The sequence below is a fragment of the Paroedura picta genome, chromosome 9, assembly GCF_049243985.1.
Source record: "Paroedura picta isolate Pp20150507F chromosome 9, Ppicta_v3.0, whole genome shotgun sequence".
Taxonomy (NCBI): domain Eukaryota; kingdom Metazoa; phylum Chordata; class Lepidosauria; order Squamata; family Gekkonidae; genus Paroedura; species Paroedura picta.
In genome coordinates, this window is record NC_135377.1 from 17,669,823 (window position 1) to 17,687,685 (window position 17,863).

Genomic DNA, 17,863 nt, shown 5'->3' on the forward strand with positions numbered 1-17,863 from the left:
CACAACGGGTATTAGAGATATTCAGTCTCCAAGTGTTGGAGTTAGCCATTAAGGCTGATAGCTGTTGATGGGAGGGAAGGGGAGTATTCACCAAGATATTTCCGATCTATTCAATAAAAAGAGAGTTCTAGTGTAATAGCATAGCATTAAACTTGAAGTAGGTTAAATGACAATCTGCCATACACAAGAAATTTCATTGACTCTTCTACAGTTAGAAAATGAAAACTAGCCCATTCAGCAAAGGTATCATTGGAAACTTGCAAAGTATGAATTACTGTCAAACTGAATCTATGACTAAGGTACCCTTTGAGATGAGACTTACAGGAGTTGTTAATTTCCATCGCAGCTGTGCCCAAGGAGCCGGCTGTCCGCGTCACCCTTGTTTACCATATCGAGTGTCCAACTGCTGTGATGAAATGCAAGCCTAGACATTTCTTAAAAAGAACGCTCTCAGAATAGGGATACTCTTTCTATGTGATAAATGTTTCACATATTTTCCAGCGTTATCAGCACTCCCCTCCATCTATTTAAATCTTCACCGTTCCCTTCAGGCTACTCATTTGCTGTGGGATAGTCATCACAAAGTGGATGCAACACAAAAGAGAGTGAGGAAGTCACAGCAAACATCATGCCACCTGAAGAGCACCAGGATGCTGGCCCTGCCAAAAGGGCCATCAAAAAGATCAGGACGGCTAGCCTCGTCATCAGCTTAGCCCGGGGCTGGCAGCAATGGGCAACTGATCACTATACGAAACAAGCCGAGGAACCCACTGGATGGGTACCCAGCGAGGAGAAGCCACTAAGCATTCCATCCAAAGAGAGAATATACCCCAAACAGTCTACTTTAATCAAGAAAGACCAAGCAAAGGAAGATGCAAAAGTTCCATCAGAAGACGAGTCACCAAAAGGAAATGAAGGACAGAATCCAAGTGAATCCGAAGAAGCCCTCCAGAAACTTCGCATTCGGAGCAAAGAAGTGACCAAAACAGTTGTAAGCAAAATCTATGAAAAAGGCAGTGGTATTAATTTTCTCAGCGACAAATATGAAAAAGATAGCAAGCAACTGGAGACAGACAAGAGTTCCGAGGACCTCAGAAACATTGACAAACTCCTTAGTGGCAAAATGTCTCCTACAAGAAGGAGAAAATGTTCTAACTTGGTATCAGAGCTGACTAAGGGATGGAAGCAGATCGAACAGGAGGACAAAGCCCCAGAAATGGACCTATGTCATTGTCGCAGTGACAGTCTGGATACTGAAGATAGTGGCTTTGGGGGAGACTCTGAGGATAGGCTTGATCCTGAAGACGGTAGCCAAGAAAGTGTGAGTGCCATAAGGATAAAACGTCCCACATCAACACTGTAAGTAAATAGTTGTTTCCCAAACATACGTCTGGTGGGCTCCAAAAGGTGCTTCAATTTAATATGGCTGCCCTGTAATGGCCAATTGAAACTGTCTCACTGTGGTTTATGAAATGTGGATCAATGACCACTAGGTGATTTGTCTCCTCTGATACCACATGAGGAACCTTTGATGTTCTTTTGATGTGGTGCTGAAAGTGTGATGAGCAGGTGGACTCAAACTGTTTCCCCATTAGAAGCATTCACACATAGGTAGTTTCAAGGGATGCTTAGGAAGTACCCCTGCCATGCAAATTGACTGAGTGAAGAAAATAGACAAGGAAAAAGAGTTTTGTATAGCTAGTTTAATATGACAGTAAGATTTAAGAGCCTCTTGTGGCGCAGAGTGGTAAGGCAGCAGACATGCAGTCTGAAAGCTTTGCCATGAGGCTAGGAGTTCGATCCCAGCAGCCGGCTCAAGGTTGACTCAGCCTTCCATCCTTCCAAGGTCAGTAAAATGAGTACTGGGGGGTAAATGGTAATGACTGGGGAAGGCACTGGCAAACTACCCCGTATTGAGTCTGCCATGAAAACGCTGGAGGGCGTCACCTCAAGGGTCAGACATGACCTGGTGCTTGCACAGGGGATACCTTTACCTTAAGATTTAAGAACAAGAACAATCTGAAGAACTGTCCAATGTCTTTCTCTCCAGTGGGTCTGTAAGGGGCATATTTCATCAGTTTACAAGGCAAGAGTTGAAAAAAAAAAATCCAGGTCTTGTATCCTCCGACACAAGAAAAAATAGTTTTAAGAGAGGAGCAATTTTATGAAACATCAACAATCAACAAATGCAAGACCTAAGAAGTGAAAGCTATTGTACTGTGCCTTTATCATATAGTCAAGACAAAATTTAGCCATCATACACAAAAGTTTTATAGAGTTCTTTCCAAGTATAGTTTTCTACCGGTGGGCTATTGGGGGAAGCCAGTGGTTTTTGCTGAGTCCCCATTCCCACAGCAGGTCCCCATGATGCTCAAGAGGTTCTCTTTACCACTAGCAGACTAAATTGGAGTGAGGGGCATAGTCGATTGTAGTAGGAAACTCAAGTGTGTTTGTAGAAGTCAAAATCTCCAAATATTTTAGACAAAGTTTCCAGCTGCTTCCAGAAGCCTATAAGATAAACAGGAAATAAATAACCCTCCCTCATTGTTTATCTCCAATGTCTGGCATGCATGCCAAACCACCATTAGTAGATCTTTCTCTGGGAATTCATCTAATCCCTTTAAAAGCTATCAGTTTAAGTAGCTATCACCACATCTTTCGATTGTGCATCCTGTGTTGACATCCTGTGGATCTCCAGTTAAATCACATAATCTTAGACCTGATTTGCTATAACAAAACATAGCTAGGGCTGATCAATAAAGTGCAAGGATAGATACTTATAGTGTAGTCTATAATTTGTACTAGCTACTTGATAAGGAGGTGGCAGTAATATTTCTTGAACAACAAAAGAGGGAACAAAGTAACCGATCCTGTATACACAAGCTAAGAACTTAAAAGGTTGGGCAGCAACAGGAAAAAAATATCAAAAATGCAAATATCTATTTCCATTCATGTGCACATATAAAAGTTTAAAATATCAACATTAGTTGATTGCACAATTCCAAAGCATGTTGACACATGGATGGATGACAAAAAACCAAACATGTTGGAACCCTTCTTGGGGTCTTCTTCAGTGGTCTAATATTTAAATACACTCACGTGATGTAATAAAGGGGACTATAAGGTGGTAAACAATATGAAGGGGCTCTGACACTTATAAAATGTGTCCAAATAGATCTCTTGGAGCCCCTCAATTAAAATATTTATTCTTCAAAGTACCACCCTTATTGAAGCCCTCTCTCAACCTGTGTATTGTCATGTGTCTCATAGAATGTAGCATATTTAAATAGTGCGTGACTAATGTGGATGTTTTAAAATTTTCTGTGTGCACATTGATTGAAATAAATATTTATATTTAAACATTTAATATATTTTGGTGCTGCTCAACCTTTTCGGTTCCTTAACAAACCCTGCAGAAAAAAGTCGCACATAGCTGGATTCTATCCTGCAGTTCCCTCAGAGGTGCCCTTTCAGAAATACCAATTATCCATACAATGAAATATGGAAAGGAGGACAATTCGAAATACTTTTTGTGTGTCTGTGTGCAGAAAATCAAACTCCTGTAAAGTATGTCTAATGGTGTGCAGTCCCTTTACCTGGCACGTACACAATGACTGCAACATTTTTTTTTAAAGCAATTGACAGAGCCACATGAGCTGCCATCAGCCCAGTCAGAGAACAATTGAGCAGGCTTAAGGAGTAGCAATGAGAACAGTCTGAAGAGATTTATAAGTACAAAGAGGCCTGAAGTTTTGACATTTCTCCATTTATTTTTCAACTATGCACTTTCTTTAGAAGCACCTTAAGCTACTGAAATGCCCTTTCATTTCAGCTACCATTAGCAACAGGTAGAGGAAGGGTTGCTTGAAACATTCGTTGACTTGGTTATAACAAAAGGAAATTCGTTTTCTTCGGTGCAGATATTTTCCACAAAGCCAATATGAAATTCTGAATTGGTTCCATTGAAGTCACATGTCTCCTTCATCCTTGCTGTGTTGTGATATATTCAGATAGTACAAATTCACCCAAGTAGAACTAGAAACCATACAGACAGACGTCTATATAGAATTCTTTACCCACATCCCAAAGCTGTGTGGATATTCCATTGTTCTTGCAGTGTTCTTCTCAAAGGAAGTTTCTCCATTCAGATCCATAACAGACCTGCCTCCTCCATTAAGGTCAGACAGACAGGAAATCCTTTTGGATCAGGGCATCAGAGTCCTGGGATATACCCTAGATCAACCAATTAAAATGCATTTCAAAGTTATTAGAGTGCAATTCGGAGCAGACCTTAATGGACTTAGAAGCGTTTAGCTCTGTATAGGACTGACTTCCATGGACGTCAAATGGTGTCATCCTGCTTAAAATGGAACTTAGCAACATGAGTATGAATTCCCTGTTGGAAGATCAGTTTTTCCCATATTCAGTATGTAGTACATGTGTAATAATTCATTACAAATAATATTTAGTATTAACATTTTAAGGAATGAAATGTCCCTGTTGCCAGCTTGAAACTGAAAATGTTTTGCTGAATGAATGTAACTTTTTAAATTATTTGTTTATTAGCTTTTATTAACTGCCACTCCCGGACCTGCCGGTTTATGGTCATATAATCATAAAAACCCAACAGAATACAACATACAAATACTGTCAGCAAAATCCCATTCACATCCTCCCCCCCTCTCCCCATCTGTCCATGTCCAATAACAAGCCTCTTCTACCAACCTGTGTGTGTGTGGGGGGGTTTACTCCTGCCCAGATGTCTGGCACATTGGGCCTACACAGGAAGGGACCCAATCTTAATGGTCCAGCCTCAACCAAATGCCTCTGGAACATTCCAGAGCTCACTTAGGAATTCTGGAGTTATTTAAATAGGATTGTCAACATGCATTTGTGTATCAAACAAAGGTGGTAAGGAAATGTATTTGTCCTTTGTCAGACTTGCATTCAATTAATCTGAGACTGTCAATGTGAACCATTTCCAGGACGTTCACCATAACATCTCCAAGGAGAATAAAAGACCCCAAATCTCATCATGTTATTCATTGGAAAGTAGGGACACAATGCAAGACTTAGGAAAAACAAATAACAAACCAACATAGTTTCCTTGTGACTAATAAAGCAACCTGGGCCCTCATCTTCAAGCTTGGCTTTGTTCTCTGTTTTTGCATCCTGTGTTGGTCATTCACCTGTTCAAACAGAGTGCAAAAGTACCAAACAAGATGGTGGCCTTCACACCCACTGTGGAAACTACCAGGCTGGAAAAATCAGGGCCGACACAGCTCAGACCTTGATCCGAAACCTAAAATGAAAACATGCGGGAACAATAACTAAGAGGCAAACTGAAGCTTCATGGATCTTGCAGAAATCCAGCTGAGTCATTGCAGAATAAATACAGGCATGTAGTTGAGCAAGACCCACCTTCCTCCAAATTGATTTCAGAACTGATGCCATTTTTCTTCCCTATATCCAGACTGCTCTCAGTAAATAAAACCAGGAATTAATGCACAGCACATGGGCAAAGTTGGCATGTTACTGCATTAGGTAGTAACTGGAAGCATTATGCTACAATTATTCTTTTTCCTGCCACCTTTTTTGACATGGCACATTTATTCTTGAACATTCTCACGTTCCCTTGATAAGTGACCATAACCTGGATCAATCTTTATCAAAGTGAGCATGGAGACCCACAGGGAACAGTGAGGAAAGGAAAAGAACAAATTGTTTAGGAACAAACATTATGTACTCTATGTACAAATGTGCTTTTTAACAGGACAGAACCTGCTATCCCTCTTATCTAGGTCAGAAATGTTTAAGGGTCCTCCATCTCTGGGGAGAAAAGGCTATGATGGACTTTTTAGGAGTTTTATTTTAATGTATCAATTGGAGCTTGTTACCGCGAAGGAATAATTCTTCTATAGATCTTGGAGAAGGGGATATTACTCTTCATTCTCATATGGTAGAGACTGGCACAGATAAGAGAGGGGTATTGGATGAGGATGGAATTAGAAGATCACAAAAGATTCATACAACTCTAATAGCCTTATAATGAGGTTATTTTAGTAGCGTTTCCATGGGGATCCTCCAACAAGCTGTTCATGCACACCAGCTCACCTCGTGGCCCAGGCAATTTCTATACACCACGAAAGAAAGGCATCTATTTTTATTCAAAAAGGAAGGGTCAGTAAAGAAAAGAGTTTGAGATTTTATAAGCAGCATAATTTGGGCTAGTTTCTAGGTTTTCAGATTTGAAATGGGGAAATTGGACTAAATCACCTACTAGGACCTTGCAATTTAGAAAATAAAATATCCACAAATACTTGAAGTTTTCAAAATCACGAGCACAGAAAGTAGATAGAAATTGTTTGCTCTGTCTCACAACATGCAAAGTAACTGATTGATGGGAAATTTAGTGCAAAGCCAAAGTTCTACTTTGCGCAGAATATAATGAACTTGGAGAATTTATCACTGCAGGCTGCTGTCACAGTCACCAACATGGCTGGATATCTGTAAACCACTCTGTAAAGTGGTAAAAATAAAACAGTAAGGGGTAAGTGGGCGGAGAAAGGGGTGGGGCAAGTTTGGGATAAAAACTTGAAGGGGCCAATCAGAGCAGGCCCGCCACATCCCAGATGCTCTGAAGCCGGGGGCTCAGGGAGAGAGGGGTGAGCAGGGGAGGCCGGGGGGGGGGCCTCCCACACCCACACACTGCCCGCGAGAGCCCATTGTATTTTGGCTACAGCCAGCTTAAATTCTAGTAAGAAAATAAAACAAAAATTGTCCCAGGGCAGGTGTTTAGCATTTGCCATCGTCCCAACAAGGCCTGCTTGTGAGTTTCCTGGGAAAAGATGGTTGATCATAGATGGGGATACAGTGGTGTTATACTTTCTTTTGCTGATATAGAAATGGAAGAAGGTGGAGGAAAAGGTCACCATCTTCCAAAAAGCCCCGATATTCCTCTCTTAACCAAGTATTACCTGGGTTTGGTTTCAGCAACCCTTTGCACCATACAAATTTTTATGGAAGACATTCAAGAAAAAAGTATAAAAAACAAGGCATGGAATTCAGTGGCAGTGAGGTACACAGAAAATAATAATACTGATTAGCTACAGTTACTTGAATCCAACAGAGCTGTTGGTTCGTAAAGCAAAAAAGTGCCAGAGCATAATACAGATGTCTTCTTGGCAGCAAGAAGGAGGGGTAGGAAGAAAAGGGCAAAAAGTTAATAACGATTCTTCTCTCTAACCATACTTCTACACAAAATGCCAGCCATCACCTCCCGACCTCACCAATCACCAGGCAGTAATCACAGGAATTCCCCCTCCCATGCTGGATTTCTCAGCCAAACTGTGTGAGCTAATTAACAGCCTAAGTGGCTGACCTTGGCAAGTAACTGCCAGTGTATGGGCAGAGGGGGGCTAAGGCCCAGAGAGAATCAAAGAACAGTGAGCTTCTCTGGAACTGACAGGAAAGATGGCTTCCCTCTTGACAGTGAACTTCTCCCAATTTTCAGAGAGAAGTTTTGAGATCAATGCCAAGATACTTGACGTGGAGAAAGACCTCCTGGGTCAGCCCCTTTGGTGATCTCTGCCTCTAGAGCAGGGGTAGTCAAACTGCGGCCCTCCAGATGTCCATGGACTACAATTCCCAGAAGTCCCTGCCAGCATTTGCTGGCAGGGGCTTCTGGGAATTGTAGTCCATGGACATCTGGAGGGCCGCAGTTTGACTACCCCTGCTCTAGAGTCATAAAAACTTTCACATTCTGGGGGGCGGCAGGGGGATGTGCACCAAACTGTACTCTTCTTAGCTAATTCCTTTTAGAAAGAAAGAGGTTTGTCAGCTTCCCAGTGAGACGGTAACATTTTTGACAGGTGAACAGCTACCTGACCATGGGTAGTGGATGAATGATAGCAGGGAGAATGAGTCTGCAGAATTTTGGCTCAGGAATGCTCTTCTGCAGTATTCACACTTCCACTGACCTGAATAGTCCAGGTTAAGAAGAAGTAGTAGTGTTGGTTCTTATATGCCGCTTTTTCTCTACCCGAAGAGTCTCAAAGCGGCTTACATTCATCTTCCCTTTCCTCTCCCCACAACAGACACCCTGTGAGGGAGGTGAGGATGAGAGAGCCCTGATGTTACTGAAGAAGAATTGGTTCTTATATGCCACTTTTCTCTACCAAAAGGAGTCTCAAAGTGGCTTACATTCACCTTCCCTTTCCTCTCCATACAACAGACACCCTGAGAGGGAGATGAGGCTGAGAGCCTTGTTATCCCTGCTTGGTCAGAGCAGTTTTATCAGTGCTGTGGTGAGCCCAAGATCACCCAGCTGGCTGAATGTGGGGGAGTGCAGAATCGAACCTGGCCAGATTAGAAGTCCGCATTCCTAACCACTAGCTGGCTGTTCTCACTAGATCCTGGAAACTAAACAGGGTTGACTCTAGCTAATATTGGGATGGGAGACCTCCAAGGAATAAAATGGGCAATGGAAAACCACCTCTGAGTGTGTCTTGCCTTGGAAACCCTACGAGGACTTCACAACTCACTTGACTTTCTGAGAAAGTGGGCAAACAAGATGCAATTCAGAAAGGATAAGGGCCGAGTTCTACCCCTGGGTCACAAAAAAGAGAAGCCAACAGTGGCACCACACCCAAATCGCAAGATGTTATAGTCCTCCTGTATACCGCACTGATCAGATGGCACCTGGAGTTGTGTCCGCATTCCTGGAGGCCTCACTTCAAAAGGAACCCGGGCACAATTAAGAGGGTGTAGAGGAGAGCGCTAAGGATGATTTGGGGCCTAGAGACCAAGCCCTATGAGGAAAGGCTGGGGGATTTGGAAATGTTCAGCCTGGGGAAGAGGCGCTTGAGAGGAAACATGATTGCTCTCTTTAAGTATTTGAAAGGTCGTCACTTAAGAGGAGGGGAAGAAGCAATTCCTGTTGGCAGCAGAGGATAGGATCCACAGTAATGGCTTTAAACTATGAGCAGAATGGTATCAGCTAGACACCGGGAAAAAAATTTTCAGAGTAGTTCAGCAGTGGAATTGACTGCCTAAGGAGGTAGTGAGCTCCCCGTCACCAGTGGTCTTTAAGCAGCAGCTGGACAGATACTTGTCATGGTTGCTTTAGGCTGATCCTGCACTGAGCAGGGGATGGCTCCCTCCCAACTCTAAGGTTAAAAAAAAGAATTTTCTACCACCAGAATTTGGGCTGGACAACAGCAGGAGAATTGCCTTTGTGAACTCACAACTGTTCCTAAAAAGCACCAAGTAAAATTTGCCACAGATACGATTCCAGCAAAGACTATTCAGTTCAACACGGAGCAGGCCTCGATTAACACGAACTTTGTGCTAAAAATAAAATGCAACTGTAGTGATGACAGTAGCAACCTTTAGTCAGGCTGACATGAACTCTTCAAATATTAAGGGTTAATCCGGCTGTCCAGAAGAAGAGATTAGCATGGTCGCTAGAATCTAAAGAGCGGCTAAACCTGGGGGCTTCTAACATATGATTTCACCTCTCATTTCCTCAGGGAAAATGAACCTCGATTGTGTGCCCTCCTCCCGGCATTTATCTATTATTTATTTTATTATTAGATTTTTATACCGCCCTCCCGTACGGCTTTTGCCATTTATGCCTTTAAAAATACGATATAGTGTTAGCATCGATTTCCAAGTCTCCAAATGTACTAGTTTCAGCAAGGGAGCCTCTTGTCAATTATTCAGTTTGTATGAAACAGCATGGCCATTAAAGAGTATTTTCCACCAGAGCTTCTAATTGGAAATTTAACCGCAATGAAGGGAAGGAAATAGTCTTCTGAGGGAAGCAGCTGCATTTGTGGGATTTCTAAATTTTGTTGAGTACACTTGGTGCTTGCCATTTTTCCTCATATGAGCATGATTTAAGGGCAAATGTAACCTTGAAGGGGCGTGGCTCAGCAGTACAGCATCTGCTTGATATGCAGGTGGCCACAGGTTCAGTCCTTGGCATCCTCAGACATTAGGTGATGTGGAAAACCTCTACCTGAGACCTGGGAGAGCTGCTGCCAGCCTGAGTAAACACTACTGACTCTGCGGGAACAATGGTCTGACTCAGCATGAGGCAGATTCATGCGTGTTCATTATTCTCCCAGTTCCCACTCCCACTTTCCAGACCTTTTATATGTAAAATCACATGTCGAGGGGCTTTTGGCTGCAAGAAAGACTGGGAAGGGGCAGGGAATCTGTTCTACCCATCTTTCTCTGTTTACTGCCAGCTCCCAAGATTTGAAAGCAGTGGCACCTTCTGTGCCCCACCCATTCTCGGCACACGTACAAAAACAAATCCATTTCAAAAGAGAGCCCCCATTTAACAAAATACCCATCCGCCCTGTTTCTTCCCCCTGAAAAAATCAGTAACATTAAATATGGACAGCATTTTGAAAGGTATGTTCTATGTAAATGTTCTAAAATGTTTTATGTAAACCGGCCAGAGCCGTAGGGAAGGGTGGTATAAAAATATAAACAAACAAACAAACAAACAAATAAAAAAAATAAATGTGCATATTATTAAATTTATTTCCTGCCGCTCTCGGCAAGCCGTCTTGTGGCAGGTTGCACAATAAAACCCCACATAAAACACAGCATATCCCCATTAAAATATATACCCCTGCAGTAAAACTATCTCCCACCCCCTCAGCCACTACAGGCTGCCTCTCAGTGTGCCGTAGGGCAGGGGTAGTCAACCTGTGGTCCTCCGTATGTCCATGGACTACAATTCCCATGAGCCCCTGCCAGCAGTTGCTGGCAGGGGCTCATGGGAATTGTAGTCTATGGCCATCTGGAGGACCACAGGTTGACTACCCCTGCCGTAAGAGACTAGGCATGCTGGCAGTCCACCAACGGCAATGATCTGGCCCGTGGCGATCTCTTCTAGGAGGCCCTTCTGATCTTCCATGCCCTGGCCTCAACCATAGACCTGGTGGAAGAGCTCCATCTTGCAAGCCCTGCAGAATGTTGAAAGCTCCCGCAGGGCCCTCAGCTCTTTTGGGAGCTCATTGATCCAGTTCTTCTGATTTACCCTCTCTCTAGGATTTAAGAAAGACTACCTGAAGGAATCTCAAAATGGAAATTGCCTTCCCTTCCTATCCCCAGAACAAACATTCAGTGAGGTCATGCAGAATCCATGGGCCTCAAGGAAGGTGGGGAATACCTTGTTTCACTCACAGGGCTGTGTTCAACAATTAAGGTAGCCAGTCTCCAGGTGAGACCTGGAGATCTCCCAGAATTCGTTCCTCTGGAGATAATGATTGCTTTAAAGGGTGGACGCTGACATTGTACACTATTGAGGTCCTTCCCATCCCCAATCCCTGCTCTCCTCAAATTCTGCCCCCAAATTTTCCAACCTGGCATTGTTAACCTTGCAAACAAGTGGTAGTGCTAACACAGAGGCCTAGCAGTTTGATGCCTATCGCTACAGGAACAGAACCCTGCTTAGATTTTTTATTAATCGTATGCAAGTTCATACATTTTCCACCATATTAGTAGCTTCCTGGGACAGGATGGGCCAAATAGCTCTACAAATTAACAAATAATAATCAACAGAAATACAGTTTTGATTAATCACGGGTGGGGAAGGATTTTTTAAAAAATTCTGGATTGGATTTGTTCAATGGCAATTTTGTTATTCCCTGGTCAGAGAAGAAGCAAACTTGTTCAGCTGTTGCTGTTATAAAGGCTGAAATTTTAGAATTAGCACCACCTAGTGGCATCTATTGGAACCAAAAGAGCTCCAGGTTTCAAATGTGTGCAGTACTCGGGTGTCCCACTGAGACACTACAACATTCAAAGCTGCATTTCTTCTTTCTTTCAGCGCAAACAGAAACCTCAAAGCCTCTAAAAAATACAGCCCCGTTCACAATTTGAGGGGCAGATGGGAAGACTGGGCAGACGACCATGTTTTGACTCAAAAGCTGAACCCTTTCAGTGAAGAATTTGACTATGAGCTTGCCATGACTACTCGCCTGCACAAAGGAGACGAGGGCTACGGTCGCCCCAAAGAGGGCACGAAAACTGCGGAAAGGGCCAAGAGAGCCGAGGCCCACATCTACCGAGAAATGAAAGACCTGTGCTTCATCATCCGAACAATGGCCTCTTTCCGTCGCGATGGCAAAGCTCAGGTCACTTTTGGCGACTTGTTTGAAAGATACGTCCGTATTTCGGATAAGGTGGTTGGAATACTCATGAGGGCCCGGAAACACGGGATGGTGAGCTTCGAAGGAGAAATGCTGTGGCAAGGCCGGGATGATAATGTGATAATAACTTTGTTAGAATAACGTTCAGTCCTGGGATTGTCCCAAACGTATTAATTCATGACAGTCCATCACCACAGAATCTGAAACCCGACTCTCAGTTTACTGGACGGATCAACAGAGACTGCAAAGTTTATATTCATTCCAGCTTGCCTAGGATAATATCTTTAATTATACTATTACCTTCCTGGGACTGGAAAGCAGACAAAATATCCTCCCTAGTATTTGACATCTACATGCTATTAGGAGAGTTCACACACTTGTCCAGGTCAACTGAGAATTTTTGTAAAGACTTGTAAATAAAGGATAAAGACAGAATATAAATAAAATAAAGCCTCTTGAGCAATAAAGATAGCTTTGTTCCCATTCAGTTCTTATTGTATGCTATTGCTAGTCATTTGAAGATGTATAAATTGTTATTCAATTTTATTTTGTCTATGTGGAAAATGGAGCTTGAACTGGGAATTCAGGGCATGTTTCCCAGTTGACAATGAAATGTATCCTGTGACAAGCATAATAAAATATACTGTAATATTAGATCCAGACATATGAAGCTTTACTTACATACCTTGTATATTTATATAAACACTGTTTGATAATCATTGCAAAAAACCTGCAAATTCTATTATGTACATTATGTCAAATCAACTGTTCTGAAATTAGGTTGCTGTGTGTTTGCATTTCTAATTATGTGTTCATGAATGTGATTGCGTGTTTTAAAATATACATGGAGTAGCCTTTATACACATATCCCTAATACTGAACTGATTTTCCCCTATGATATGCAGTCTTTCACTTTGAAAGGAAAAATCTGTCTTCTTACAGAAGAAAGATGTATAGACACTGTTGTTTGTTGCTGCTTTGGTTCAGTATAAAAACACAATGTTAATGTTATATGCTGGAACAAAACTGAATTTTCCTCTTTGCAACATGGAATTTCCTGCTTTATAACCTTGTAAGAACATTAACCTAAAATGCAAACATACATACACTTTTAATCTTTTAAGAAATCCTATTATATCTAGACAGTAAACAGTAATGACTGGGGAAGGCACTGGCAAACCACCCCGTATTGAGTCTGCCATGAAAACGCTAGAGGGCATCACCCCAAGGGTCAGACATGAATCAGTGCTTGCACAGGGGATACCTTTACCTTTACCATATCTAGACAGTAACATTTTATTTTTTGCACTGAGTTTCTTGCATTGTTTACTGCAGAATTAACTTCTAAGATACAACCAAAAACAATCACATAAAGCAACTATCTGAAGTATTAAGACCCAATGATTCAATGTCTTACTTTCAAAACAACGGGGTAACTTATAAAATTTCACTTTTATAAAGAAAGAGATTAACTTCAGTCAGATATCTGACGAGGTAGTTCATCAGCCCGCTTGCTTCCCTGCTCCCATGGGTGCACACAATTTAGACACACCAAGGACACAGCCTTGTGGACATCTTGCAACAGTAAGTTCTACACGATAACATTTTGTGAGAATGCTGTAACTACTTAGCCATAGACATTTGCTCTGAAGGTGCTCCCTCCCCCAATGGGGGTACAACATTCCAGTACCCTTTCTGAGATGGAATAACTGGAACTATACACAATTTTCCATAGGTGGCCTCCCCAGACATTTGTATGAAAAGCCAGTGCTATCATAGCCTTCCTGATAATTCTAGGATCAAGGTATTTCAGCATGTCTGACATCTTAATGTTTAAAAGAGTCCACCTCCAGCTGTTAAGCAGACTTCAGCAAGCAGAACCAAAAGCATCAAACTCCTCATCTGAAGTTCTACATCCCAGTTATTGAGCTATATTGGCTCTGAATTCCCAATATTAATGCATTCCAATATTAAACTGTAGTCTGCCCTAGCAGGCTGCACAACAGGAAGGGCCAAGGGCAAACCAACTCTTGTTACCTTAGATCCAAACAACTCAGTGATTTGCTAAGCAGTCTCAAAATACAGACATAGGGTATCAGGTGCAGGAAACACGCCAACAGTGGGAAGTTTCAGGGAATCAAATGTCAACACTCCCATCTACTGTTTTGATTTTACAGATGCAGCTGAAAATGTAAGTCTTCCTCAAAACCAGCCAGTGAGTCTATGACTATGCCGAGAGTTGAAGCAAAGTCTAGTATTTTACTTATTAACTATGCTAGCTAATAATAGGGCAATTAAGCCCTATCCCATACGGCCAAGACAGCATTTCCATCATCTATTAAAATTTCATTCAACATCATAGATTAAATGGCACAATTAGCATGAAAACAGCAAGAACATATAGTTGCTCATGTCTAAATAAAGCCCAACTCAAGTTTCATGTTACACTTATTTAGATTTATTTGCTATATATCACTATGACCTTATAGTACTTAAAATCCATTACAGGATTGTTTATAGTTAGTCTTAAACCCACAAAGACAATAATACTGCTGTGGAAGACCAAAGGGGAGAAAAAGCCATTTTAATTTATTTACAGCTCCTTTTGTTTGTAAACATTGAATCTACATATACTGTACTAAGTTCTAACAGGAGTAAATAACTATACACCAAGACTGAAAATGATGCCCTGTATTTTTAGCCATATTGAGCATTAGCATATTATAGATATCTGCCCCTTTCCCATAGCAGTAAGCGTCCTTCCAATAAGTGGTCAAACTTCTGAAAGAGTTGGATATAGCGACATACTGTACAACTATAGCTATTTATTTAAGCCAAACTATTTGGCTTTTTATTCCATTTCTAGAATAATTTAAAGTGCTAGAAGCAACCCGTCAATCAACACTTTGTTTCCCTTTCTAAAATAAGAAAACTACTTTTAAACATTAATTTACAAGATAATATATACAACTTTCATCTGGAACAGCTGAGATTTCAGCACAATGTCATTCACTGTCACACTTAACAGCATTTTAATTTTGTTTGTTTGTTTTGTTTTTGCATAAACATAGAATTAAGCTTTGAAACAAATGGTTGTCGAGTGATTATTGCCACAATGGCTTCTCAGTTTTCCTACAAAAGTGGACAAGAGCTACTGATTTACTGTATTATAGCCTGTCTTTTTTTTTCTTGAGGTCACAGAACAGTAAGTTTGCATATTACAAGTCTACTAAATTACGATGTCTACCTAGAGTACATTACCTCATTGTATCAGAGCTGGTGCTAACTGCAGCTTACAACATTGATCCACTCAAAAGGGGAAAAAAAGAGATTTAAAAGAACACCACACTTAATTTTTTTTCTTTTTTTTTTGGACAGGAGTAATTTTCAGAGATGATGTACGAAGCTACAACAGAAGAACTATAAAACAGCTTATATAGAGATATATAGATATATCTGACACTTTACGCTGATTGGAAAAAAATGCATGTTTCATAGTCTTAGTATATGTAATGCCCTGCTATAGCTCCAGTTCATCCACTGAGTTTTGCTTTCTTTGTCTGATTAATGCAGTGGAGCCCTAACATTCCTTTGCTATTGTATTCTTTTAGACCATGTAGCTCAAGCTTAGCCCAACATTTGTCCCAAGCCTGCAGATCATTAACAGCATGTGCAAAATACTTCAATACAATCATTGGGGCAGCTGGGTTTTGAGCATAACACGCAGCTCTGTAGGCATGAACAGAAGAAGTGGCACCACTGAGCATGGATGAACCCTTTCATTCTAATGAGTGGCATCAATTTAATTATTTCTACCTCTGGCCCGGACTGATTACTGCCGATGAATTCAAACTCTTCAGTTTTCTCTTATTTAGGCTCACAGGTACATACTCCATTAGGATTTGACAGCACCCTCAGCAAACCTGCCCCTACTGAAAAGAGGGGTTTGGATGAGTGTGTGGGGGGGGGGGCAGGAGAAAGAACCCACATGACAATTGTGAGCTGCATTCTCAAATAAAGTATAAAGATGGCTTATGAACTTCCAAAATATGAAAAGCTGATGAAAAGGAGTCCAGAACGCAGTAGACATTCCCACCCCGGCACACTGCTTATCTAAAAAAGGTTTTTGGATGGTTATGCAGAGGATTTTGAAAGGCATTGCAAACAAAAAATGCTGCATTATATTGCTTTAAGGGCTTTTTGGGCTGCACTGATCCATGTCAGGTTTGGGACAACCTTTCGTAGAAGCAGTCTGTATTTATTCAAAGCCCCATATTTCAATGTCTTGTATAATGAAGTCTTCTTTCTTAGAAAGAGTGCGATTCCCAAACGTTTTGCAAGAATGACTTCTTCCATGGTAGAGATCGCCGTCGAGCCAGAGTGCAAATTCACCCCTGTAATACAGATTTTAAAAATTTAGTTCCCCACATTTCATTAAGAAAAAGCACAGAAAATTGTAACTGGACAAAAACTTAATTTGACTAATGCAGTGGTTCTCCAGTGGCACCCATGGATACCTTTCCAAGCACTGCCAAGTATTTACAGATAGCTGTCTTTGTGGCTGAAAGTAAGCCATATATATGCAAGAATATACTTTAAACAGTATGTTCACTTTTTTTAAAAAAGCATCCTGTTAAACACAGCTTCTGTCTGCAGTTCACGGTAAAGATGAGATTCAAGCCAGGAACTTGCCAATCTAGTCCTCTAGCCCAGGGGTAGTCAACCTGTGGCAGGGGCTCATGGGAATTGTAGTCCATGGACATCTGGAGGACGAAAGGTTGACTACCCCTGCTCTAGCCAAGATGGTAGAGATGTCATATGCTACAGGTGTGTGTTTCACAATGCACCGGTAAAGAGTTCAGTGACAAAATTTTAGTTGTAGAATGGACAGGTAAGTAAGGACTGCAAATATTTAAAATCTCTCCTCAATGGAAAAAAATTACTTCAAAATCTGGGACAGTGTACACTATATCAGTTCTACATATCAAGGCAAAGTGTTAATTACAGAGAGAGAAAAATGGAATCTGGTGAGTTTGGGAAAGCCTAGTAACAGAGGAGTAGAGAACTTTTAAAATACAATACTAGCACAACAATTCTGTGAAAAACAAATCAATTCTAAGTGACGGAGAAATCCATTACTCACCCTCCACCACCAAAAGCTAGGGCATCCATGTCTCCTTTAATGAAGAACATATTGTCTCCAGTCCAGTTGAATTTCTAATCAGAACATACAGATTCAAGGAAGTTATTGCCAAAACAAAGCAAAATAACATCACTGTGTTCTGCTTTATACACATTGCACATTAATCAATCGCTTTGGACATTAAGGTAAGCTACAATCTCTTCCTAGTGTAAAATATTTCTCCAAAAGAAAACCTGAAACAAACACAAGGAAACTAAAGCAACTCTAGATAAATTGAAAACTGTGGCATTCACACAACTGGAAAGTCCTCTTACATCAAGCCTCCTATTATTTATTTGTTTGTTTATTTATTTTATTTCTATACCACCCTTCCATATGGCTCAGGGCGGTTTACATACAACATCGGTGGGAAACATGGAACAAATTAATATATAACATAAACCAATACAAGAACAACAATTAAATAACACAATTTCAGTGATCTTAAACAACAATATAACAGGAACAGGAACTTAGCTAAGGCCCTTAGAGAGGACAGACTGGTTCAGGC

At 41.2% G+C, this 17,863-nt stretch overlaps 2 protein-coding genes across 9 annotated transcripts in view; one reads left to right on the forward strand and one right to left on the reverse strand.

Annotated features, from left to right (window-relative positions):
- Positions 1-577: 577 nt before the first annotated feature.
- ABRA (actin binding Rho activating protein) lies at positions 578-12,907 on the forward strand. The gene is made up of 2 exons (XM_077351674.1): positions 578-1,359; positions 11,849-12,907. Exons 1-2 carry the CDS (start codon positions 629-631, stop codon positions 12,309-12,311), a joined length of 1,194 nt encoding a protein of 397 aa, XP_077207789.1. The 5' UTR covers positions 578-628; the 3' UTR covers positions 12,312-12,907.
- A 1,698-nt stretch (positions 12,908-14,605) lies between these two features.
- The window catches only part of OXR1 (oxidation resistance 1), a 232,331-nt gene continuing 229,073 nt past the window's right edge, over positions 14,606-17,863 (reverse strand). For all 8 annotated transcript variants that reach the window (XM_077351668.1, XM_077351666.1, XM_077351667.1 and 5 more), the window contains 2 exons: positions 17,314-17,387; positions 14,606-16,564 (listed from right to left, as the gene is read on the reverse strand). In XM_077351668.1, coding sequence (XP_077207783.1) covers positions 16,429-16,564; positions 17,314-17,387 — 210 coding nt within the window. In that variant the 3' untranslated portion in view covers positions 14,606-16,428. The remainder of the gene's footprint in view (positions 16,565-17,313; positions 17,388-17,863) is intronic.